The following is a 27,738-nucleotide window of genomic DNA, read 5'->3' on the forward strand; positions in this document are numbered from 1 at the left end:
ATTTCTTAAAATATCTTTTTGTGTTCCAAAAGTCAAACAGTTTTGGAACATGAGGTTGAGAATTTACATTTTTAAGTGTACTATCACAATGCTAATTTCTTCCCATTTTAACATTTCAAATATGTTTAAATTGTATTTTTATTTTGTATATTTGTAAATTGTACATTTCTAAATGCATATTAAAGGGATAGTTCACCCAAAAATGAAAATTCTGTCATAATTTCCTCACCCTCAAGTCGTTCCAAACCTGTATAAATTTCTTTATTCTGCTGAACACAAAGGAAGATATTTGGCAGAACCCTCTGGAGAACATCTAGACACCTTTTGAAATATCCTCAAATATCCTGCTATGTGCTCAAGAAACTTCAATATGTATTTGAAGTGCCCCAAAGTGTTTCATTTTGGTTACTAAAGGAAGCGTCAACAGTCTTTAGAGTTTGTGCAGGAACTTCTGTGTTCCATTTAGCTTTTTAAAATGGCCCTTGAGTTTTTCCAAAGTGCTAATTGAAGAACCACAAATGGTGTCTCAAGTGCTTCATTTTTTTCAGTGTGCCTATTTGATCTATTTAATTCAAACACGATTCAAACATGGCAACCCATCCCACACAGGGTCCACCCCTCACACACCACAGGACGGTGAACATCCCAGAAGGCTCTCTCTTGACTATCCAGGATCTTTCTCTCCGTTTTGTCTTTTTTCCTGTCGATCCTACAAAATCAAAGAAACACAAAGCTGCAAGACATTAATATTAAACAAAGAGCAGGAAAGATTCCCAATCCACACACACGTGTCCTGCCTCACACGTTAAAACAGACAAAAAGCAAAGCCCTTGTGCTCATCAAAGTTGCAACCTGCCTGCGAGCAAAGCTAATTCATTTCCATTCCTGCCACTTCACTCTTACGTAACTGACATTTGCTGCATCACTCTCTCTCTCCATCTCTCACTGATCCTGGTTTTGAGCCCTGAGACTCTTTCATTCATCTCTCCTGTTCTCGCTTTCCACAAAATTGGGGGTTTCGTCCTGAAAAGGGTACTGCAGACAGTGTGATGATAGACACAGACTGATGATCAAAAATCAGAGCAGGGTTGACTTGTGTTTGCAGCCCTCGGCCATCAGATGAGGCTCTTCAGCCGGTGTTTGAAGAGTGAGAGACTGCTTCAATCGATGAGAGCCACTCTAAATCAAACGCACATGCTAATATGTCGCGCCCCTAACAACTGCACTTCAGCAATATTATTGTGTTACATCATAATGAGAGTTTGTGTATATACAGTACGTATGTCTTTGTGTGAATGTGTGTGGGCTGAATACAAAGGATAGATCTGTCTTCAACAGAGAAGAGAGCAGGTATGAGTGAGAGCAAGTGTTTGCGTAGTTGTCCTGACAACAGCACTTACTTGACCTGTGCCTCAGCCTGCATGAAGATGAACTCCCACTTTCTGGCAAAAGCCCTCTGTAGTCTCGCTAGATTCTCCTGAATGAAAGAGTCAGAGATAAATGAGTGAAAGAAAGAAAGAAAGAAAGAAAGAAAAACTTGAATTATTGCACATTGCCAAATGTAGTAAGTCAACCAGGTATTTAGGGCTGAATTTGGAAATGCATAGTAGCTACTATTACCATTTCTTCATATATTTGAAAAATGGCCGAAATAGTAAAAACAAGTATGCTATTCCGAATTCAGCACATGCATACAGATAATTCACATAATGTGCACAATATACATACTTTACAATGCAGCAAAAGAGCATTTCAAATATTATATGTCGCGATATACCGGTATTGACGATAACCGTAATATTTAAAACATAAAATATCGATATCGTGTTAATTAAGGGTGTGAAAATATATCGCGATAACCATAATATTTAAAATTAATAGTACATGTATGATAAAATGACGCGTAAATAATCCAGCGCCAGCACCTGCTTGACATCCCAAAGTACAATAGGTGGCGGTATTGCACCGTAACGCTGCCATCTGTCATAAAGCAGAAGACGCAACGTGAGCAGCTACTACTGCCGTGCAAAATCATGTCGTCCGATAAGACAGAGGAGAGTCTCTACCAACAGTGAGTGCAAAAGGGGGCAAAACCACCAACCTGTTTACCAACCTCCGCGTTGTTTATGTTGCCACTATACAGAGTGTAAGTTGCAATTAATTTGCTAGTCCTGAAACGGGAAAGATTAACCTGTCAATTGCTGACGCATTTCTGTACATCCCTTGAGGCTTTTAGTCAAAAAATGTGCTCATTCGGATAAAAACTTTTACTTTAAATATATTTAGAATATTTTTGTTGTATTTTTATACAAAATAGGACGATGTCATAATGGAGCACTAAACCCTCTCATGTAATTTGTTTCATTCATACTTGACACCGGAGGGCGCCCTCACGCAGAAAGTCCACAAGAGAGACCCATAGAAGTATTAAACTTTTGACTTTCCAGGAAATCCCTAATATGGAAAATGACATCGCTTTAACCGAATAAAATGCAGATAGAGATGTTTTGACTGATTAAACATGAAGAGAATTAACACACCATTGTGACAAACAGTATATGGTTTATCCGTGTTCTTCAAGTCATCTTTGTTATTTTCATAAGGATAATGTATATTTATTATGCAATGCTAATTGACAGCCTTTATCACTGTAAAGAAACTATAAAATAATATAATTTCTTCTCAATTCAGACAATTGTTGTCTCAATCATTGTAATTGTTGTATGCAATGGTGTGATTCACTGGCTAATAAAGACAGCAAAACACAAAATAAACAAAGTAAAGATGAATTTGACTGATAACATTGTTTTGTTTTCAAGGTTTCTACTTTCACCGTGAATTCTTTTAGCCACGACAACCGTGGTGTGAAAAATAAAATCTGATATCATGACAGCCCTAATATGTGTGTGTGTGTGTGTGTGTATATACAGTATCTCACAGAAGTGAGTACACCCCTCACATTTTTGTAAATATTTTATTATATCTTTTCATGTGACAACATTGAAGAAATGACACTTTGCTACAATGTAAAGTAGTGAGTGTACAGCTTGTATAACAGTGTAAATTTGCTGTCCCGTCAAAATAACTCAACACACAGCCATTAATGTCTAAACCACTGGCCACAAAAGTGTGTACAAATGAAAATGTCCAAATTGGGCCCAAAGTGTCAATATTTTGTGTGGCCACCATTATTTTCCAGCACTGCCTTAATCCTCTTGGGCATGGAGTTCACCAGAGCTTCACAGGTTGCCACTGGAGTCCTCTTCCACTCTTCCATGACGGCATCACGGAGCTGGTGGATGTTAGAGACCTTGCGCTCCTCCACCTTCCGTTTGAGGATGCCCCACAGATGCTCAATAGGATTTAGGTACCCTCAGCTTCTTTAGCAAGGCAGTGGTCATCTTGGAGGTGTGTTTGGGGTCATTATCATGTTGGAATACTGCCCTGCAGCCCAGTCTCTGAAGGGAGGGGATCATGCTCTGCTTCAGTATGTCACAGTACATGTTGGCATTCATGGCTTCCTCAATGAACTGTAGCTCCCCAGTGCCGGCAGCACTCATGCAGCCCCAGACCATGACACTCCCACCACCATGCTTGACTGTAGGCAAGACACACTTGTCTTTGTACTCCTCACCTGGTTGCCGCCACATACGCTTGACACCATCTGAACCAAATAAGTTTATCTTGGTCTCATCAGACCACAGGACATGGTTCCAGTAATCCATGTCCTTAGTCTGCTTGTCTTCAGTAAACTGTTTGTGGGCTTTCTTGTGCATCATCTTTAGAAGAGGCTTCCTTCTGGGATGACAGCCATGCAGACCAATTTGATGCAGTGTGCGGCGTATGGTCTGAACACTGACAGGCTGACCCCCCACCCCTTCAACCTCTGCAGCAATGCTGGCAGCACTCATACGTCTATTTCCCAAACACAACCTCTGGATATGACGCTGAGCACGTGCACTCAACTTCTTTGGTCGACCATGGCGAGGCCTGTTCTGAGTGGAACCTGTCCTGTTAAACCGCTGTATGGTCTTGGCCACCGTTCTGCAGCTCAGTTTCAGGGTCTTGGCAGTCTTCTTATAGCCTACGCCATCTTTATGTAGAGCAACAATTCTTTTTTTCAGATCCTCAGAGAGTTCTTTGCCATGAGGTGCCATGTTGAACTTCCAGTGACCAGTATGAGAGAGTGAGAGCGATAACACCAAATTTAACACACCTGCTCCCCATTCACACCTGAGACCTTGTAACACTAGCGAGTCGCATGACACCAGGGAAAGAAAATGGCTAATTGGGCCCAATTTGGACATTTTTACTTAGGGGTGAGGGGTGTACTCACTTCTACTATATATATGAATCTATATTATATATATATATATATATATATATATATATATATATATATATATATATATACACACATACACACACACTATAGTTCAAATATATTTATATTTTATATTTGATATTTTATTTATATATTTATATATATTTGTTCTAAAATACAGTAAAAACGGTACTATTGTGAAATATTATTACAATTTAAAATAACTGTTTTCCATTTGAATATATTTTAAAATGTAACTTATTCCTTTGATGGCAAAGCTGAATTTTCAGCATCATTACTCCAGTCTTCAGTGTCACATGATCCTTCAGAAATCATTCTAATATGCTGACTTGCCGCTCAAGAAACATTTCTTATTATTGTCAATGTTGAAAACAGTTGTGTGAGTTCAAAATAACAGCATTTATCTGAAATGGACAAATTTTGTACAATTATAAATGTCTTTACTGTCACTTTTGATCAATTTAATGCACCCTTGCTGAATTAAAAAAAAAAACAAACAAAAAAAAAAAAAACTTACTGACCCAAAATTTTGAACAGTAGTGTATCATGTTACAAAATATGTCTTATAGCAGCTGTTTTGCCAGAGACCAATATTTTTGGTAGACTCTTAAAAGCATAAAATTGATAATTTTCCCTCTCTGCTGAATTTGACATCATAGCTCAGGATAGTCAGTAGTGAAGAGCCAAGTGAAGTGACTGTGTCACTTCCTTTCAAGTAATTTATACATTTATGACTCAGTATATCGTCTCAAAAACAATCTACAAATGGCATACTTATTGCTATCTCAGTACATTAAGCTATGGAGGAGAAAGTATCATTGAAAAAAATGACACACTTCAAGTTTAATGCTTGACAACAAGGGCTCACAATAGCTACGAGAATCCAAACTGAAATGCTTCTATGCTGGCAAAACACACTACTTCTATTTTCTCTTTCAGCTGTCATTGCAGTGGGTCACTTACCGCCTCATAGTCCGCCAGCTCCAGCCGGGTCTTGTTCTGCATGGTCCGTTTGCACAGATAGATGGCTGTGACAGGCAACAGAGAGAAAGAGAGACAGACAGACAGAGAAGAGAGAAACAGACAAAAGGCCATGAGAGATTTGGCCTCATCAACCCTCATGTATAATCCCGCCCCTACAAACACACACACTTCCAGCATAAGACCTTGATTGGATTTTGTGCTTTTTTCTGCATCTATCATCTCTGCTTGGCCAGTTTACAGACATTAGGAACTGTGAATGAGTCACCATTGACCATCAGTGAACATCTGCCCACAGTCAACTCATACTCATACACCTACACCTACAGAGATGCTCTGTAGTTCTCCCTCACTGTTCAACATAGCTGTAATAGTCCTGGGAAAGCAGACTGTGGGTTGAACACGGGGTGTTCAGTGTTATGATTTATATTAGCTCTCTGAAAGACATGTATGGTAAGGCTCGGTGTGCTCTTACGTCATTGGGAGTCTGCCCAGCAGGGTCCCTCTCTTACCGTAGTCTGTGTTCTCTGGTTCCCAGCAATTAGAGGGCCAAAAGTATGGAGCCTGAGTGAGAGAGAAAGATGATTACTCTTGAGTTTTGTAAATGTTTACCCACAATTTAGTAGGCAGATTGTGAGTATGAGCATTAACTTATTCTAGCTAAAATACATTAAATTGTGCTGCTTATTTCTCATATTTTTATCTAATGCTCACTTTAAGTTAATCTTTAAAAGCACTAATGTAAAAACATTAAATGTAATCTTTAGCAAATCTCCGAATGAATATCGCTTTTTCATAATTTAAATAACTTTAATAACTCAGAAAACAAACAGAATATAGACTGGAGATCTTTTTATTGAAGAACACAGATAATCTCAAATGTTCTGAATCTAGAATCTTGAATATTCTCACAAAATGATTCATGGTTATTATAATCAACATTCACAGTTTCTGTTAATAAAAAATGTTTGAAAGCAAGCAATGTTGTCATAATACAGTAGAAATACCAGAGGCCAACATGGAGGGGGCTTTGAATATTATGTTTGACAGTGGGGGGACTTAGATCGCTGATCTAGATTAGAATATATGAATATTTAGATGAAGTGATTACTTAAGGGTATAGAACACACCAAACCGACGCTAAAGAACTAGCACTGATAAAAGCCGACTGTGTTGTTGCCTCGCGTCGCCTACGTCGGGGCAAAAAACTGCACGTGAACACATCGAGAGAACTAGAGCCGACTGTCAGCCAGCACATACGCTCTGCGCCTGCTTGTAAGGAGACCGCTGTCTATTTTTTCTCTGTTTTGCTATTATTCTCGCGCTTCGACTCCTTCACTAAACTGAACAGCCAATCAGATTTCTCTCTCTTCCCTGACGGCCCGACACCAATTCTACACGCTGAATCGGCCCCAAAAAACCCCCGACGGTATCCAACTAGAGTCAATGGTGCAGAACACACCGAAAAAACTCAGTTGGCTGATGCTTAAAAACGGCCTGATTGGCGGCCGATCGTCGGCTTGGTGTGTCCCGGGCTTAAGGATTGTAAGTAAGTACTTCACTGATTTACTTGTATTTAGTTTTAAATCAGGTGTGAGTTTGAATGAACTAAGAATTTCTTGTCTGCCACCTGCTTACTAGCCAAAGTGGAAGCTGAAATGATTACTCTATTTCGTGCAGATATTATATAAAGATATTTATGTTATAAAAGCCATTAACAACACTTCTACTAACTGAACTAACTCTCTCGCCTGTGTGGAGCCAGTCTAAAAGACTACAGGCAGCAGAAAGCAAATGATGGTGCATTGAGATCATTATCGTCAGGGAATGAGCTGATGAGCCATACTCCAGAGAAACACTAATTCCCCCCTGAGTAATTAATGAACGTACAAAAGAAACTCAGATTCATTCATTGGCTTATTAATACTGTATCATGCTTATTGGAAAGATAGCCTAATGTCATTATCAGAGAACTCTGCTTTTCTTCTAAAACTCTGCATAACTTAGGTAATTTAAAACATGGATACTTTAATACTTTAATTGTGTAATGACACATAAACAACATACCTGCACCAATGCAGCATTTCACTGTATTTAAGCAGATGTTTAGTAGTGACTGTTTTTTTGGTTTTTTTTGGAGGGCTCTTTTAAAGATTAATCACATGATAATCACTGCTCAGGCGATTGGTTAAAAAAAACCTGGATGTGTAACTGAGTGCCTGTGATTTCAAGTCACATACTCCAGCTCCATCTACTGCCATTTAGACAAATGGAAATACTAATGGATAGCTTTCTCTAGGTATCAGATTTTTGGCTGAAGAAAATGTTAAATGTTGAAATAATTTTCAAATGAGATGATAGCACTTCTCACAGTTTTACCCAGCAGTCAAAAGACTGCAGTGTTACTCCTGTAAAACATCTGAGTTATGTGAGCTAAAAAGGCACAGAGGAAGATGTGCCCTTGGCCATCTCTTTGCTAATCATCTAAATCACTGAAAAATTAAGCATCAGCCTTTTAGTATATAAATATGCACCTATTTCTGGAGGACATAGTGAGATGAAATATAATTTAACACCTTAGATCCACAGCAACAGACAATAAACAACACACTACTGGTCAAAAGTTGTGGACGGTAAGATTTGTAAATGTTTATGAAAGAAGTCTCATCTTCTGAAAGATAATTACCAACGCTGCATTTACATAGTCAATAACAGTAATATTCTGGAAATATTATTTCAGTTTAAAGCTGCAGCCTGTAAGTTTTGCCTCTTTGTCGCCATCTCTGTTAGAAACCTGCAATTTCAGTTATTTGCGGAATCATCTTTACATGGGTTGTGCATCGGCACTGCTCCTCAACGCGAATGAATCTGCTGTCAGTCACCGCACCGGTGTGGATACTGTACTTCGGAATCACAGATTGTAGTCTTGGAAGTATGACCAAAATAAGAATTTTCTCCGGAAAATGTCATCTGAAAAAGTAAGTAATGTCTGCCACTTTTGTTCTGACCAACTGAGAAAAAAAGCATTACAATAAATTGCGCTACCAATGGTGATTAAATCTAACGATCGCTTAGCTCATATAACGTCAAACCGTACAAATTATTATTGTTGTACTTTGTTCTCAAATTGTTAATGTTAACAACATCAGCTTTGCGTGACTATGTGTATTTAGTGTGTATTAGCGTTACCTGTAGATATCAATTTCTGTAGCCACTCCACAGTCCGAAGTCTTTTGCTTTTGACCACGGGTGAATCTGCAGTTGTCACTGTTGATTGTCATTTGGACCTTTCTGGATTACAATCCGCCATCAAAATGATAAGTTTAATTGTCGCAGCTGCTGTGAGAAAAGGCTATAAATGATCTGCTACCAGCAGCATCCTCCACATGCCATATAGCCTACTAGCCGGGACTCCTTTATGTAAACAGACGTGATGTAATGACGCAAAGACGAACGGCTGCATGCTCGAATTTCCCGTGGAAAACCACCAGTACTGCTCTTATTAGAAAACATTATTACAAGCTTACCGTTGTGAATCGGGCTAAGGTAAGGAGATAGTTTTGAACACTGGCTGGTTATGTACTTACTCAAAAATTGATTTTGGATAATTTTTAACCAAAAAAAAGTTACGGACTGTTTTCTATTTTAATATATTTTATAATGTCATTTATTCCTGTGATGGCAAAGCTGAATTGTCAGCAGCCATTACTCCAGTCTTCAGTGTCACATGATCCTTCAGAAATAATTGTTTAAAATATGTTTATTTGGTGCTCAAGAAACATTTCTTATTATTCTCAATGTTGAAAACAGTTGTGCTGCTTAATATTTTTGTGGAAGCTGAACAAAATAAAACAAAACAAAATGGCACTCAATTTAAAAGAACTTTAAAAAAAATGGCTCTAGACGTCTCTTGCATTTTTAATGTTCTGTGTGAATGAAGGGCCAATGGCCTGGGGCCCTAGTGGTCAAGTCAAGTGGTACATTTTTTTCAGGACTTGTGATGAATAGAAAAAACAGTATTTATTTTAAAGAGAAATCTTTTGTAGCATTATAAAATGTCTTCACTGTCACTTTTGATCAATTGCTGAATAAAAATGCTTTAAAAAAAATCGTACTGACCCAAACCATTGAAGTGTAAGTATAATATGTTAAATGAATCTCATTAATGTACTGTCTGACCTATGCCGTCTATAGTGAAGAGCTTAATAAGGCAGCTGCACTGATCAAACAAAATCCTATTTGTTCAGCAGGTGTAAAGGTCAGTGGAGCTTCTTCATAGTTTTGCACAGTAGATTCAGAATCTCAGCTGTGCTAAAGTGAAACAAGATCACATCCTGGAAACCACAGCTGCCAGGATACAATCCATGTGACTCTTATTTGGTTGATGGTAGATAGATAAGCTTACCTGAAAGCGGTAAAATGTCCCATCGTCCTTGAGGGTGAGAACATGATCAGAGATGGGGAATATGTAGCCTTGGGCAGCGATCAGGCTGCCGATGTGTATGGCCTCCACTGTAAATACAGAAATTAGAAATTTACTCTCACTAAATACTTTCATAAACAATTGCAGATTAAAACTTGCAGTCATCAATAAGAAAAGCAATATCTTTTTTCAGATCAGGACCTACCGGGATCATCTATGTTGAGGTTCTTCATCATCCATTGAACAATGTCTGAACCTGAAGTTGAAAATGGGGAAACATATCAGCTTATTTTCACATGTAAATTTATGCATAAATTACATTCACTTCTCAAAACCTTGATATAAAGACAAAATCATCACTGTGTGCCAAGATACGTTACGGTTTATAATTCGATGTGTGTCAGATCAGTCAAGCTAAATCTACATTAGCACCACCTCAATCATGTACATCATCAACGCTTTAGTTCCAAATCAGCTATTAGTTATCCGGGCCTGCGGGCATCCATTTAGAGCTGCTCACTGTAGTAATTGTGTTTAGCGATGTGAGCAGATCAAGCCATATCTTCAGGTTTATTCTCTTTGAGGGCTTATAAGAACAAATAACAGCTCTCCCAGCATTCATTATCATACTCTAAAGGAAGCTGTGAAAGTTAAAGTGGTTAGTCAGATCGGTGGAGACCACAGGGGCGTGTGGCTCCGGATCTGTCACCGAATCCACACTCTGATCTATGAAACGCCCTGACAAACAGCAACTCAGCACAACCCTGTGTACATATTTTATCAGCACTGGCAGTGATATAAATCTTTTAAAACATATTTTTAAAAAGCTTCATTAATTTAGATACACAAGAAAATTGGTATTTTAAAGGTGCACTCAGTAACTTTTTCCTCATTAAAAAGTTTTAACCCAACTGAAATGAATAATTCTTTTGAAATAAATATTTATTAAAATCATGTACATTCACATCAGATGAAGACTACTGTGAACCTATTATCAAACTTTCGCTTACAGAATAACATAATCATGCCTGACTGCTAATAATAATTCTGATAGCTAACAAGAAGTCCCCAGTTAAAAAAGAAAATGAAAACACTGATCTCAAAAACAAAAAGCTGAAAAAAGACACAGAGCTGGACGATAAAGCCAAATGTTAGCTAACTAGTCATGAATTTCATATATTTCCTAAATAAATTTTCTAAATAATATATATAAATAATAAAAAATTTCATAAATGATTAAATATTGTTGCAGTGTTCATCTTTTCTACACTTTAAAGGGTTAGTTCACCCCCAAAATGAAAATCCTCTCATTAATTACTCAACCTCATGTCGTTCCAAACCCGTAACACTTTAGTTCATCATAGGAACACAAATTAAGATCTTTTCAATGAAATCTGAGATTTTTCTGTCCCTCCATTGACAGCCAACTCAACTACCACTTTCAAGCCCCAGAAAGGTAGTAAAGACATCATTAAAGGCAGCGGCTATTTTTTTATTCATTTTTATAAAAAAAAAAAATATATATATATATATATATATATATATATATATATATATATGCCTTTCAAATCTGATGTGTGATAGGAAAAGAGAGAAGAGCGTGTTCGGCAAAAGGCGGATTCGAACTCGGGTCGATCGCATCAAAAGCTACTTCCATGTGCCATACTCTCTATGGCCTATGCCACTGCAGACATTGACTGGTGTGCTTTTTTTTTTTAAATTTTGTGTGGTCCAACCAGACATTGGTGGGCGGAATTAGTGTAAATAGCCTTTGCTAACAAGACAGGCTATTTACACTTAGTGTAAATAGACACTCTGTTAAAGGCATCCATGTGACCCAAGTGGTTTAACCTCAATTTTATGAAGCGACAAGAGTACATTGTTTGCGCAAAAAAAAAAAACAAAACAAACAAACACAATTTACCACTTTATTTACAAAATATTAATTTTCAACTTGTGTTCACGAGAGCACCACGACGCATGCATGTTATGCTGACGCGAGAGCAGACACTGTTGCGTGAACATGCTTGAAACTGGTATAGTAGTTGCGCAGGCTGTCAATGGAGGGACAGAAAGTTCTCTGGTTTCATTAAAAAGATTTTCATTTGTGTTCCGAAGATGAATAAATGTCTTACAGGTTTGAAACGACATGAGGGTGAGTAATTAATGACCGAATTTTTATTTTTGGGTGAACTAAGCCTTTAAGCAAGTAAGCTAATAAAATAAAATCAACATTGCATGTGAATATATTTATTTATTTACATTAGCTGACTCTACATTAGCCCTCATATTTACTATATATTTACTATATTTACTTTATTTTATGTATATACATATTCGTTGAGTTTACAGAAAATATAGCTTAGAAAATGTTGAAAATGTGTACAGCTCAATTGCTACAATTAAACTGTATTGTATTTTCTCACACATACTTTATGATAACAATGACTATTGAAAAACCCACATTCTGAATCTCCACCAACATCAACATCTTTCAAATAACACACCAGTTTAGACACAAACTGTTCCACCCATATTCCTGCCAGTATACCTGTAACAACGCTGGGAATCTTGGACAGGAAGCTCTTCACCGTTCTGACTGGCACACCTTCAGTTTCATCTTGGAGGCGTGTGATGATGTCCTCAATCTACAGGACGAGAGAAGAAAGAGTCTGTCTAGTTAGTTTAGCTGACTCACATCTCATACTGTAGCTACAGTCTAGGTCTGCTTCAGTTTTATTTCAGTGCCCATATTGACAGGATACAGAATTAACACAGCCCACAAAAGTAGGAGCAGCACAGCTGAAGCGAAGCTGCAAGAAGATTTTCCACACTGAGTCTATTTTTTGCTGCATATGGCATATTAAATTCAGTAGAAAATACAAACACAATGCTTTGTGCACCTATTTATCAATACCAATAATTTGTAGTATTTTACAATATCTCACTTCTGATAACCATTGTATACACTACCGTCAAATGTTTGGAATAATAATAATTATATTTATAAAGGAAATACTCAATACTTATATTCTTAAAGGAAATACTCAATGTAGTAAATAAGAAATCCACTGTTTCACACCAGAATGCTGTCACTTTAAAAGCACAGTGATTCATTTTATTTCAGTCCACTATTAGCGTCGATCTCGTAATTTTACAGTTATTTTTCAAGGAATGTGTAGTATCACATTCTAACCACACTGTCAATCATAACAGGTATAAATACATACACCTACATCTATTGCTCACAATACTAAATGCATCAAGTACCCAATGCACACAAAACATGGGCCAAATGTATTTATTCTATTTTTATTCCTAAAATCTTTTAAAGCCACAGAAATGATCCTTTCAATTGTGATGGGAACATCTGTTCTCATTCCTCTCTGGATACGCAGGCGTCTAAGCAGAGGCCTTTCGAATACACAAGCTTGCACCTACAGTCTATAAATAATCCCGGCACTGATGAAAACAGCTCATAGTTTTGCAGGAGAGAGGGAGCATAATGAGATTAGGTAGCGTTCTCTGCTTTGGAGATTGCATGTTGTCATCACTGTTCTGTGGCACTCAACCCTCTTTTTTTGCATGTGTCGTGTAGGAGGCGAGATCTCAGTTGCTTCGGAGACGTTTAATGCATACAGTAGCTATATATAAACAATCAAAGCCAGCCCCCGACCCCCGTGAGCCCACGACAACACGACGCTGCTAAAATAAAGCAAAGCCACTTCACTTCAAGTATAAAGAGAGGGCGCGTACATCATCAGCCATGTCGAACAAAACATACAGCTGTGCAACACGAGGACTCGCCCTCATTTTCCAAAAAAACACTCTAGTCATCCCATCCATTACCACATGAGACTAATTTCCCCTCTCTACCCATAAAAAGCACTTCACTTTGTTTAATGCCCTCTATCTAGTGGCTAAAACGTAAGTCTATGGTGCAAACTATTCTAAATGGGTCGATGAGTGCTGGCCTGAGTCCCATGAGAGATCCTGGCTATGGACAGACAGCACTGCAAGCCAGGAAGTCCACCTCTAAACCCAACGGCAACAAAGGAAGCCAAAGCAGAGTGATCTGCTTAACATTAAAATCAATACAGTTAAAATGCTACATGGTGTTTAGAGGGCAAAATGGCATCTATCCAACAGCCTCACACCTTCAAGCCCCACAAATTTCTGAATATTCAAAGGATATAGGGCTGGATATGAGGCTAGATTATGGACCAGATGACCATTAGGGTCCCCTGGCCCCGTATGCAGTGTGATTTGACCACTAGGGCCCCAGGCCCCTTGGCCCCAGCTACTACTTTTAGGCCATTTTTTTTTTTTTTTTTTTTTTTTTTAAAGTTGAGCTTACTTTAATTTGAGTGCCACTTTTTTGTTTTATTTTATTAGAATGATTTCTGAAGGACCATGTGACACTGAATACTGGAGTAATGATGGTGAAAATTCAGCTTTGAATAGCATGTTGGTGCAATGGTCAAACACATTAGTCTAGAGCATGTTTACATAGAAAAAATATAGAAACGCAACAGTGGAATGTAAAAACACATTCTGTGTGAACAGCTCTTTAGTCATCTAACATTTAGCCTAACAAAACATGCTTTTTCTTTTGATAGCCAAATGCTTAAAGTAGGATAAGTGGTCTGTTATGAAGGCCAGCAGGACCATCCTAAATAAAAAGAGACTGATTTTGAGCCAGTTCACACTAGTCATCATGGCGAAGCTGTGTATCATTCCTTAATGAGAGTGAATGCCATTAAATGAACTTTACGGATGCCATGCCTTATCTCTCTGAGAGACGCTGTTCACCCAGCCTCATGCTGGGTTGTCACTCTATTTCAGTACAATCAGCAGCACTCACTAGAGAGCTCTTTTAAGGATGGGCCCTTACGTTGGTACATCCCAAAAAGCACTTACATGTGTCATATTCTGTCAAAACACTGTGCCGAGTTCTTATAAGGTTATCACAGTACTGTCCCCCTCAGAGGCCACCACAGCGTGTGTTAAATGTAGCAATTAGCGCTCTTCAAGGAAAGCTGGTGAAGCAGCCTCCGGTTCGGGAAGTGCCTGTAAACATTTCCCAAAGAAAAATGACAAGCCCTGGCACATTACTTCACAAGTTCACATGAAAGAAAAAACTATTTGGATTTTTTTTTTTTTTGGACAATTTTGTTGCATTTCATATTTACATAATGTATTAGACAAGGAAATACAAACTTCTTAGCTCAACTGGGAGAGCAAATAAGGTGTTCAGTTACCAGCATATTTTTGGGGGATAAGGGATAATGTACATCCAGTCGGTTGTTATCGCAGAATAAACTGTGACAGGGTGATCAAGGATCAGATAATCCATTACAGTGAACAAAACAATAGTTGCAAAATGGCAGCAGCTGCGTTTGTATGAAACAATAGAGAGCGAGTCCACCATACCGGATGACAATTAAATAACTGTACACAAAATATTGATTTGACTGAGTTTTAATATTTTATTAGCTCACCAAACGCAAAACTTCTATGAGGAAAAACAGTTCAGCAAGCGTATAGCGCTGCAGACTTCAGTTACCCAGATGAGACTGTTATCTGTTTTTCGCAGTTGTTATTGGGGAATAACATACCGCTGGATGGTGTGGTTGACCAATCAGAAACAAGTATTCCACAGAGCCATGTAATAAGGCTGTATTATCAGCACAGCTGTGATTTGGCCGTAGGTAATCACAGCGTGCTGATATACAGCCATATCGCATGGCTATGAGTGTGATATTGCGTTTATACAACAGTTCGACGGCACAAATGTGTAAATAAATAATAACAACAATGGAGTGTCTTCAAAACAACCCTCTTTTGTGCAAAACTACTTCCTTCTGCCACGGATTCACATCTCAAGCTGACAGTTTAACAATTGAGCCTAAGTCTCCGTTACTAATTCTAAAACGTCACTATAGAACTAGTAACAAAGGAACATTGAGTCGCTTCATTGAAGCTTATTGTAATATGTAGAGTAGAGCATTATGGTATTATGAGAGAGAGAGAGAGAGAGAGAGAGAGAAATATGTTTAAAATAAATGCTGTTCTTTTGAACTTTCTATTCACAAAATATTAAGCAGAACTGTTTTCAATATTTCTTGAGCACCTAATCAGCATATTAGAATGATTTCTGAAGGATCATGTGACACTGAAGACTGGAGTAATGATGCTGAAAATTCCACTTTGCCATCACAGGAATAAATTACAGTTTAAAACATACAGAAAAAGAGAGACTTCTTTAGTGTATATTGTCCAAAACATATTTTAAACCTCTATGGTACAGTGTTGCCATATGGCAACAATGAATTTCTACTCATTTCCTTGTTATTCAGAAAGAAATACAATATATTTCACTATGGGAATTAAAAGGATAGGCCTTAAGGTTGCTAATGATGTGCTGTTTTTAAGTCACATGACATTTGAATGTCCCTCAAAAACTCCATATGTCAACGCTGTACCACAGTGGAATTGCAGTAATGTATTTCCCCACTGGAATTTTTTATAGATAGTAGCATCAACAATATGATTGCTGTTATTTATTTATTTTGAAGTGGTTTTTTGTAGTATAGTTGAATTTATGTATAAATAACAAAATTATTTCTTCTTTTCAGAAAATGAATACAGCAATATTTTAAGGAAAGGGCAATAGGAAGAGTGCAGAGTTAGCTCTTCCATGTGATGAAAGTGAGGATGAGTTAGTCAAATGATAGGGAATGATAGGGATTATATGATAGGGATCTCCTTATTTTTTGGTTTGCATGAGTTCCAAGTATATAAATCTATCAATTTCTAAAAGAAATGTGTAGAAAATAAAAAGGAAAATCATAATTTTATAGAAAACTACTTTTTTTTTTTAAATAAGTTTTTTAATGAAAACTTATTTTTAATTAAAAAAAATATTTCATGGTTAGAACATAATGCATACCATACATTGGTAAGATTGGATTTGAAAGTTTAAAAAGAATATGTTTCCTATGTAAGGGATAATCCATGACTAGCTGGGGATTATCCCATTTATACCATGGTCATTTGCCAGCATTGACAAGTTAAAGCTTGTTAGATCTAGCATTACGTCCACTTTAAATCAAACACAGAATAGTGCAGTAAAGTTACATTTATTTGAATGAATTAGCCTATCGAAAGAGAAAGAGAAAGAGAGAGAGAGAGAGAGAGAGAGAGAGAGAGAGAGAGAGAGAGTGTGTGTGTGTGTGTAAATTCTGCATCTGCACAGCGTCTCTCTAGCAATTAAGCTGTAAGTTTAATTACTTCAAAAATGGATTAAACTGACTTAGAACTACCTATACATTAAAATGTTTTATTACACACCTTCCAGCTAATCAGAATGGACTATTCAGACAGATAATGGTATAATTAAAAAAATTATTTCCTTAAGCCATGCTTTTTACAACATATATATGGCATATATTTGAAAAATATTATGGCCAGAAAATACATAAACATTCCCCCCATGGATTGAAAGCACTGGAAGTCGTTTTGGATAAAAGTACCATATCAGCATGTGTCCTTTATTGTTAAAGTACTTGTGGTCTCTGTGGAATTCAGTGAAGTATTTTAAGTGTAGTACTGTTGTAATGTCTTTGTAATATCTCAACTATTACACAGCAGATTATCAATGAGGACATTTAAAAGAGGAGCGCTGATTTGGACTCCTGACCGTAACAATCAAGTGAGGATCAAGCAACACTTACTTGTCACTTTTCTAATAAAAAAAAATAGGCACCAAAAAGGCAAATTTCTTTGATTGGAGAACGCAATCTGTGTCATCTTGAGCTTGCTGCAAATGTCAACCACAATGCTGTTTACTGCATTTTTATTAGGTTTGCTTGAGTAATAAAGAAACTGTATATTGAGATAAACACTTAGACATTTAGACAAAATGTTGATGACGATATGAAAATTACTTATCTCGCTGTCTCTGAGGGATATGAATGAGAGGGAGCCACAGATGTGGGTGGTTACATATCAGATTCACCAGTAAGAGCCCTTTCTCAATCAAGCCCATCTTTCAAACTTGATTACAGCAAGTCTCTGTAGCCTGTGAATGGCACTCTTACTCAGAAGAAGAGAAAAAACAAGGACAGATTTCCACCTCTATTCAAACCGCTTAAAGGGTTAGTTCACCCAAAAATGAAAATTCTGTCATTTATTACTCACGCTCATGGCGTTCCAGACCCGTAAGACCTTCGTTTATCTTCGGAACGCAAATTGAGATATTTTTGTTTAAATCCGATGGCACATGAACTGATTTAAATATGTTTTAAGTACATTAATGGATCTTGAGAGAGGAAACGTCATTGCTCCCTATGTAGGCCTCACGGAGCCATCGGATTTAAACAAAAATATCTTAATTTGTGTTCTGAAGATCAACGAAGGTCTTACGGGTGTGGAACGGCATGAGGGTGAGTAATAAATGACATTATTTTCATTTTTGGGTGAACTAACCCTTTAAGAGGCAAGGTCATTTCTGAAGCAAAGTAGATGGTGGAAAAGCATCTTCTAGTGCACTTGCTTGTCTTGCTTGCCAGGTAAATCCATGAAATTAAACAAGGCACTTTCAAGATGCATCAAGGTCGGGCTCTGTAGCAAAGCAGCATGAGTTAGTTCGTGAGACAGGTTAGTGTTGCCATAGATAACAGCATGGGAAGCGCTCCTGATGATAATACTTTTGCAGCATCCTGTGGCTCATCTGCTCAGTCCCTGCAGGAGATATGTGAACAATCGATGCTGTTGATTTTCCACAGCCAGGTCCTGATGAATGACACTCAACCATGTCTACCCGAGGCGCATACTGACGTGACAAGCATTTCTTATACTCGGAGGCGGTGTATGACAGCTCCAAACCCCACAGCGAGACAATGTGTTATGAAATGTGGTCAAAGGATGCCCATAAAGAGGTTAATTGGAAAATGCTTTATGCAGTTAGAAAAAATGAACATAAGTTGAGAATTAACATCTAATACTGTGAATTCTGTATCATATTTACACCTTTCACCCATATTACGATGCGATGCGATGCGATCCGATCCGATTCGATTCAACGCAATGCGATACGATGCAATTGAAAAAAATTATGATGCTATGCAATTCAATATGTAGGGCTCTATGAAATACTTGAAATTCTGTTTTCTGTTTCAATTTTTCTGGATTCCATTTTAATGGTTTAATCAAAATCATGTCTAATTAACTGAATTAATAAAAAGCAACTTTATTAATTCGTTTACAATAATAGGGCCCATATGATTTTTTCCCCCCAGAAATTCTGTGCTGTGTATTTTAATTCTTCTGGTAATCAAATGAAGGCATAAAACTTTGAATCAAATTAAATTTAAATAAACACTTTAATTTTTTGCAAACAAAGTTTACTGTTACTGTAAAATTGTGTGATTATTCCTTCAAAAGTGCAAAGTATTATTAAAGTCTTAATAATTATTGTACTAGTAGTAGTATTACATTGTCATTAAGAAATACATTACACCATACAATAGTAATACAATAGTGACTACATAGTACATAATACTACAATAGTAATATATGAAATGAGATGAAAATAATATGGCTATATTTCTGTTACAAGTTAAACCGAACTTTTATTTTGATGGGTTGCTTTGTGTATATGATATGACAATAGTTTTTTCTCAAATTAAACGGTAAAATGCTCACGAAGTGACTGTCAGAGCAGCTCTGGAGATTAAGTTTATGTGTTCATGTTGTCATATAGTAAGATGCTGGAAAAACACCGCAAGCGTCACGCGTGCTTCAGGATGTGTAGTAAACATATTCGCAGGTCTGCGCCAGAGACACGCAGAACATGCAAGATTCATATTCAGTTTGCCTTCTTGCGGTTTAATATTCACAGACACTAGTACATATCACAATTTGATGTAAGTCTACTTTTGATTTATTTATCCAAAATTTGACAAATTCCATGACATTCCACGTCATACAGTAAAGTCCGTTTTTATGAATGGATTCCATGATTCAATCCATGTTTTCTGCATTGTGGAAATCACAGGGCCCTGAATATGGTACAGATAGTTCACTTTTATTTCTTTGGTTCAGACAGACAGCAAATCATAAATGAACTTAATGCCTTCTGACTTCTAAAGCATGGCCCTTCCCTTTCACAAACAGGCCTTTGTAGTGCCATGTTAATCTAAATTGTATGACTCTTGACTCGCCTCGGTCTCCGTAGTGTTGTGATACGTCATATTCACATAGCAGCAGTGGTGATGAGAGAATGCGCTTGGAAAACAGTTTAGAGAGAAGAAATCAATCTATATTTAAAATTTTTTTTTTTTTTTTACTTTCTATATAATAAAAGTATTGCTCATCTACTAATAATTAAATATTAATAAATCGTTTTTTACCGATGCAATTATGTTAGAACCGATGCATCGCGATACAAATACCAACTTGTATCCGATGCACACTTCTTTAAATTGATGCATCGCATCGTTAACTTTTGTACCGATGCGAATCTGTGAATCTTACCATCCCTACTAGGGATGCAAAGGGGTGAACATTTTCTGGTAAATTTCCAGAAACTTTCCAAAAATCCTGGAAAGTTTCCAGAAATTCTGGAAATTTTCCGTCCTTTTGCATCCCTAGCTACATCACACCTGGACTTAATTTCAAGTCAAAATGAAATAAAAAGAAAATTTAGCCCATTTACCTATTTTCATTGATGTACATTCAAAATAAAATAGAAAACAATAAAATAAACAAATGTTCATAATTTTTTATCAAAATTTCCAAAACAACATACTATCTAGGTATTGTGTTAGTGCTTTCAATTCAAATGAACTCCATATGATTTGCACACTATATTAGTCAATTGATGGCTTTGTGTGAGGAATAAAACGAAACTCATTCACTGTCACACAGGTTTGGAAAAACGTTAGGGTGAGTAAATGACAGAATTTTATTTTTTTGGGGTGAACCATCACTTTAAGATTCATCACATCAACCTACATATTCGCAATTGAGTTAAAAATTACATCCACCTGCAAACTTCTGGCTTTCTGTGAGTAGCCTCCATGACTTTAAGAGGCTCTTCTGTTTTAAACACCTGGCTATGCAGCTGGGACATGAAAAAGCAGGCATGCAGGTGAAGGCTGGTCTCTGCTGATCTCATCTCTCATCAAAAAGCACTTCTGTTCTCTGAACGTCAGAAGCAGATGTCTAAATGCAAACTCTCCACCTGGGCCTTCAAGGATTCAAAGACCTTTATAGAACCAGCTGAAAAAAAGTCAATAGTATAACGAAAGTCCCTGAGGAAGAGGCTTAGTCCATACTATAACTTATTTACTGTCCTTTTTTCTCTTGATTTTGCTCTCTTTGAAACCTCATAAAACTCTATAGGGGTATGAGGTCATTTCAGGTCTTGGATGATCATTTCAGCCTTTATGTACTCTAACATGAGATTTCTTTCAACGAAAGGGTTTATGAGAGTGCATTAGTTTATCAATTCACAATAGAAACAGATTAAACGTTTCAAAATAAGAGTCTGTATGACTAAAAAATCTAATTATAAAATATCTTTTTATTGTGCTTTTAACTAAACCACTATTTTAAATACTTTGAGAATCTTTACACATATGATAAAGAATAAGCTAAATTATGAGGAAAAGACGATATTATATCAGGCAATAACTGTTATATACTTTTTTATTCTAAAATGCATCTTTGTTACTATATGTTATGTAGTCTTAAAGCTTTGAGTCTAACTTAAATACAGCACCAAAAACGGAGCTTTTGTAATTTCCACACTAAATTTTGTTCTTTGCACTGTTCATGGCTGCCTCACCAATTCATTTGAGCTACAATGTCACGCTCTTTCACAGAGCAATGAGATTATATTCATTTAGGCGTCTAGATGATGTTTATGGCACCAGAACTCATTCACACTCTCATAAATGTGTAAAAACACACAAAATTAGCATATAAACTGCTATATCAACTCACCAAAGCATGTATGCAAAAATGGTATTCTTTCTGCTAATTAATGTTAAAACCCTTATGACTTAATGTTCTTTACTTTGGCTCTGTGTTAAATTTTTAAATAATTTAAGGCTTGAGTCTTTTATTATAGTTCATAATCAAAAAGCAGAAGGGGGCAGCAAGTCTTGGGCAGCGTTGAAAGAACTGCCAGGTAGCCTGGGACAAATTCACCAATCTTTTGTAAGTACCTTAAAAATCAATGAATGAAACATTATTACCTGGAGACCTAAAAACAATTATGCTCGGTAAGTCAGTGATGTAATAGTGTACTACAGTGCATGTGAACTGTAGCTCTGTTTCAGAGTGCCATGATTTCCAATCAAATGGGTCTTGGTTAAGCTGAAAAGATTTGCACACAGGCCTAGCAAACGCCACAGGATAATCCACAACCCTGAGGTTAGGCCTACCTCTTAAAAAATCATTATAATCGCAACAAAGCCTGTGTGTTAATCGCCAGACGAATTGATTGCTATTCACTGCAGGTTTCTCTAGTAATTCATAATTAAAGTAAAAAAAAAAAGCTTCAGTGTAAGACTGCTTTTGGATCACCTGAAGGTCAAGAGCAGAGTCTGAGCTCTGCACAGAGTCCAAGTGCACACGGCTGATGCTTTTGACAGCAGCTGTGAGATGCGTTTCCTAATGGAAATATGATGACAGGGTCGTCAGGCTTTGAGAAAAAGCTAGAGACAGTTTAACAACCTGGATCTCATCCTTTATGGAAATGCACACCCTTGATATGGGGCTTTTAAAGGAATATTTCAGGTTCAATACAAGTTAAAGGGATAGTTCACCCAAAAATTAAAATTCTGTCATCATTTACTCACCCTCAAGTTGAACCAAACCTGTATGAATTTCTTTCTTCTGCTGAACACAAAAGACGATATTTTGAAGGATGTCAGTATCCAGGCAGTTGATTGAAAAAATACTATGGAAGTCAATGGTTACAATCAACTGTTTGGTAACCGAAATTCTTCAAAATATCTTCTCGTGTTCAGCAAAAGAAAGAAATTCATACAGGTTTGGAACAACTTGAGGGTGAGAATGTTCATTTTTGAGTGAAATATCCCTTTAAGCTAAAGTTGATTACCACGAAAATTAATTTTGATTTATCCCTTCCTTTTCTTTTAAAAAGCAACAATCTGGGCTATAGTGAGACACTCACAATGGCAATAAAAGTTAAAGTAGTACAGACATAAGACACATAATGCATATTAACATAATTCAAGTGTGAAAAAATTGCTTGCTGACCTTTTCTGTGTAAAGTTATATAAAGTTACATATAACTTTGTTGCCATGACAATGTGACGACTAAAATAACTGCAAACATTGTGTTTAACTGCTTTACAGCTTAATAATACACAATTTCTAACAAAAATATAATAATGTAAGTGCTTATATAAAATATAAGTGTTACAATTCTACTTTTTTGCTCCAAAAATTGGCCACTTTGAAAGTGCCTCACCGTAATCTCTTTTTAACCTTTTTTTTTTTGTGATAATCACCACTATGTCACAAATGCTGTTAATTGAGCTAAACTTGTTGAACCCTGGATTTAATTCATTTATTTGTTCATCCATTCAGTCATTCTCTCTCTATGCTAGTGGCTGCCCGCTTCTGTGGTGCTTTATTCCTCTGTTGGTATCTACTGTAAAGTGAAGAAAGAACAAACTAAAGTTTTCACCAGTCACACTGTTGACTGATTCAGAGACATGAGCATTTCCTTCAAACAATTCACTGCTCTTTAAATCTCAGTGATTCTCATGACACGGCCCACTGGAGCTGAACTGCAGTGGCATCTACACAGAGCCTGAAGCAATCAAGCCAACACTGTCAGAACATAGCACACATGAATTAGATACAACAGCAGGACTTGAACAAAGGAATCAGTACCAAAGATGATAGAAGCTCAGCAAGCTCCAATTTAAAGACAACAAGAAATTACAAGCGACCCTACTGGCTGTGTCCGAAAGCTTAGGCAGTTAACTTGTTGCCTCGCTGCCCTATCAGGCAATGACTTCTCAAGCAGAGTTTGCGCACAAAGGTACCTCACAAAACTTTTCAGACAGATTTCTGAGGAGGCATAACTGTTTAATGATCTACAACAACATTGAAAGAGCTTTGGTGATAACTAAGTGAATATCTACAATACTAATTTCTCACTCAAAAGTGGAAAACGTTGGTCAGAAATGTACATTTACAACCAGCTGCGCCTTTCAGATGCTATCTTTATTTTTTAATATAACTGTCACAGAATGGAAAGCACAGGTTTGTGGGATATCAAAGGCAGTGAAGGATACATCTATGCTGCCTTCAAAAATCGATCAGATGAAGGTATCTCAGGAGAGAGGGAGTGAAGCTAACATTGGATTCGGATGTTCCTTGATGCATTCCTACCTTTGAATGCACCCTCTGAAGGCAGCATTTTTTAAGAGTGAAAGCCCACATTTCCTGATGGATAAAACAGGTATATCTTTATTTCTCACTGTATATTACATTTCCAAGTCATCCAAAACACCAAATCAGAAATTAAAATGGCTTCAACTCACATTTCTATTGCATTTGTTCTCCACAGCACTTTCAGGCACAAATAACTTGCATGTACTATGCAAACACCATGAAATGTATAGCTTTAAAAACACAACATGAAAAAAAAGAAAGAAAAAAATACATAGTTTACATGATCTGAGAGTGCAGCATGTTTAAAGAGGTTTGAAACTGGATAAACCAAAGCCTCTGAGATCCTCTCTGTTACAGTAAAGCTACACCTGCTTTAGCCATAGAGATATTATTAATAATAATACAAGACTGCTTATTTGAATGAATTTTACTAAGTTCTAAGTGTGATAGGTTAATTTACATTATGTCAGAGAAGGATGATCTTAGGGAGAAAAACAGACAGACAACAACCTACTTGGTTTTAAGACGGTAAGTCAGATTCATCACCAACACTAACATATCACAAGCTACAAACATGTTTCTATCTTTGCTTACAAAGTAATTGATTACTGAGAATATGATTGAATATGATGGTAATAATGGGAAGGCATGTTAACTGCTGTATCCATTTCAACATAAGCTTCAATTTGTTTGAAAAAGATAGAAAAGAAATGCCTGCATCTATTATAGCACTGGTTAAAGACAAATGAGTGCATAAAAAAAACAATGCATTCAATTCATATTCATTAATGTAGTATAACTATATTATACATTATCATACTTGGTATGAAACTGCATTTCATTCTAGACTCCCAAATTAAGCTGAAGACATCAAATAAGCTTGATATTTAGTATCCATATTAAGCGTGTTTCTGGAAATAAAGAACTATGCCTACACCATACATGACTGACCAGTTTTCCCTTGAACGGAAGGATGCCAATTTTCCCACACAACTTTAAAATTTACAGTGCAGTGCCATTAGCCAACTGGCTTTAAAGCATTGCAGGTGGCTGGGTTCATTACAATCTTCTCTATAATTAGATGACTAGAGATGACAGATGGGCAGAGAGAGTAAATACTTTAAAAAGCTTCCTGACACACCATATTTTCCTGTAGCATGTGTTTTTGTGCCATTATTTTTGGGGTTTTGTTGGCAGAGACAGGAAATTATCTGATGGGCAGGCAAGGGGGTTCCCAACAATTTTCCATAATATTTCTACTAGTTCATGATTAAAGATTTTAAAGAATTATTTTACAGTTTAAAATCATCAAACGCAATTTATAGCCGATGAAATATATTGAAGATGAGCATAACAAGAAAAATATGCACTACTGTTCAAAAGTTTGAGGTCGGAAAGATTTAAAGGGAATATTCTGACAGAAAATTCTGTCATCATTTACTCACCCTCATGTTGTTCCAAACCCATAAGACTTTCGTTCATCTTCAAAACACAAATGAAGATCTTTTTGATGAAATCTGAGAGCTTTCTGTCCCTCCATAGACAGCTACGCAACTGCCACTGATGCTTCAAATAGTTCATAAAGAGATTGGAAAACGAATCCATATGAATTGAGTGGTTTAGTCCAAATTTTCTGAAGAGACTCGTCTGCTGATGCACAGATTGAATTTAGGCTTTTATTCACATATAAACACTAATCAGTAAACATAAACAGAAGCTTAACTGAATCTGCTTGACAAAAACAAACCTCTTGCGGAAGCTCAAACGTGCTGCGTAACACACGAGAATGAACCTCATTGGTTCTCACACGTCAAGCAAACATGCTTGAGCTTCCGTTTACCACAACTAATGTGTGAGTTAGTGAATGTGTATATGTGAATATGGGCTTAAATTCAATCTGTTCATCATATAAAGCAATCGTGTCTCTTCAGAAAATTAGGACTAAACCGCTCAATTCACATGGATTAGTTTTACGATCTCTTTATGAACTTTTTGAAGTGTCAAAGTGAAGCGAAACAAGTGCGAGTGGCGTTACACTTCACAAGTTGAATACGGAAGGCGGTCTGGCGGAAGCTAGTTATTTTACTTTACTACAAAATTAACGTGTTAAATATGGATAATTTTCTCACACAAACACATCGCATCGCTTCAGAAGGGCCTTTATTAACCCCCCGGAGCCATGTGGAGTACGTTTTTTATGGATGGATGCACTTTTTTGAACTTCAAAACAGGTGGTTTCTATTCACTGCCATTATAAAGCTTGGGAGCATCAGGGTGATTATTAATATAACTCCAATTGTATTCATCTGAAAGAAGTCATATTACACCTGCTTGAGGGTGAGTAAATCATGGAGTAATTTTCATTTTAAAGTGAACTAATCCTTTAATTGATGTCTAAAATATCTTTACTGTTACTTTTGATCAATTTAATGATTGAAGAATAAAAGTATTAATTTCTTTCAAAGCGATAGTGAATAGTAGTACATATTCACTACAGAAATTTACTTTCCCATGAGTTTTTAAGATGTCATTGACTTCAATGGCCATGGGAACCCCAGAGGAAGGAATCAAACCTGCATTTCCTGCATGAGCTCTTTGAATCCAGACATAGCCAATGCGTCTGGAGCCCCAAGGCCACAGCTCCAATGTAATAGTGGTCCCTCTGAAACCCTGTCTAGAAATAGAGTGATTGATTACAGTTTCAAATGTGAAGTATTATAGAACTACATTGAACCTTTACAGAGCATGTTATGAAGCTGAGGACCACAGATGTAAACCATGAAAATGACACATTAAAACAATCATTAATAGATTAATCTCTATAATAGATTTTGGTTCTTTCTGCAGTTATTAATTACCATATTTAATTTTGTTGTTTTCAATTATCAATTGCTGCATTTCATTTTGCGTATATTGATCTCTATTTCATTTTACTGTTATTAATCATTATTTAAATTTGCCGATATCAATGACTGTTTTCATTTCACCTAATTACTCTGCTGACATTAAGTCTAAATGTGTCACACCTCTAGAATCTCATAAGAGAGAGTTCTGGGTGACTGAGCGAAATGAATGGAACAGACTGGGATAAAACAGACAATGTGGGAGTCATGAGTGGGTAGAACTCAGCCGGAAAAGCCTTGGCATGGATTGAAATTGAATTTGTCTCTGCATATCGGCACATTTTTTGATTCTCTGCAACTTTCATTTCAGGAGAAAGAACATAGGATGTGTGGCCTCTATCAGATCAGATTTAAAGAAAAAAAATTGAGAGGGGGCACTGTGGAAAGCAGAGCAAAACGTTTGATATTGACCTCTTCTTGTTTTTTTTCTGTGAGATGAAATGAGACAGCTGGTGTACGCTGTGCTTGCTGTCAGTTGGACAGCTTTCTTCTCCACCCCATTTGCTTTGGACAGTGTTCAAATCAGTAGCATCTGATTCCACATTCTCATTGATCAGCCACCGCCAGACATAAAAGTGGGATACAAAGGAAAGGATGCTTGGCAGCATCCCACTCAGCCAGAGCTCGGAGCCATTTAGTAG

General features: G+C 36.9%; 1 protein-coding gene across 4 annotated transcripts in view; it reads right to left on the reverse strand.

Annotated features, from left to right (window-relative positions):
* The window catches only part of rgs6 (regulator of G protein signaling 6), a 76,188-nt gene that overhangs the window by 11,850 nt on the left and 36,600 nt on the right, over positions 1–27,738 (reverse strand). For all 4 annotated transcript variants that reach the window (XM_051874387.1, XM_051874385.1, XM_051874386.1 and 1 more), the window contains 7 exons: positions 12,301–12,397; positions 9,955–10,005; positions 9,732–9,838; positions 5,839–5,890; positions 5,309–5,373; positions 1,401–1,477; positions 628–709 (listed from right to left, as the gene is read on the reverse strand). In XM_051874387.1, the coding sequence (XP_051730347.1) occupies positions 628–709; positions 1,401–1,477; positions 5,309–5,373; positions 5,839–5,890; positions 9,732–9,838; positions 9,955–10,005; positions 12,301–12,397 (531 nt within the window). The remainder of the gene's footprint in view (positions 1–627; positions 710–1,400; positions 1,478–5,308; positions 5,374–5,838; positions 5,891–9,731; positions 9,839–9,954; positions 10,006–12,300; positions 12,398–27,738) is intronic.

This window comes from Ctenopharyngodon idella, chromosome 20 (assembly GCF_019924925.1).
Source record: "Ctenopharyngodon idella isolate HZGC_01 chromosome 20, HZGC01, whole genome shotgun sequence".
In the NCBI taxonomy this organism is placed as follows: Eukaryota; Metazoa; Chordata; class Actinopteri; order Cypriniformes; family Xenocyprididae; genus Ctenopharyngodon; species Ctenopharyngodon idella.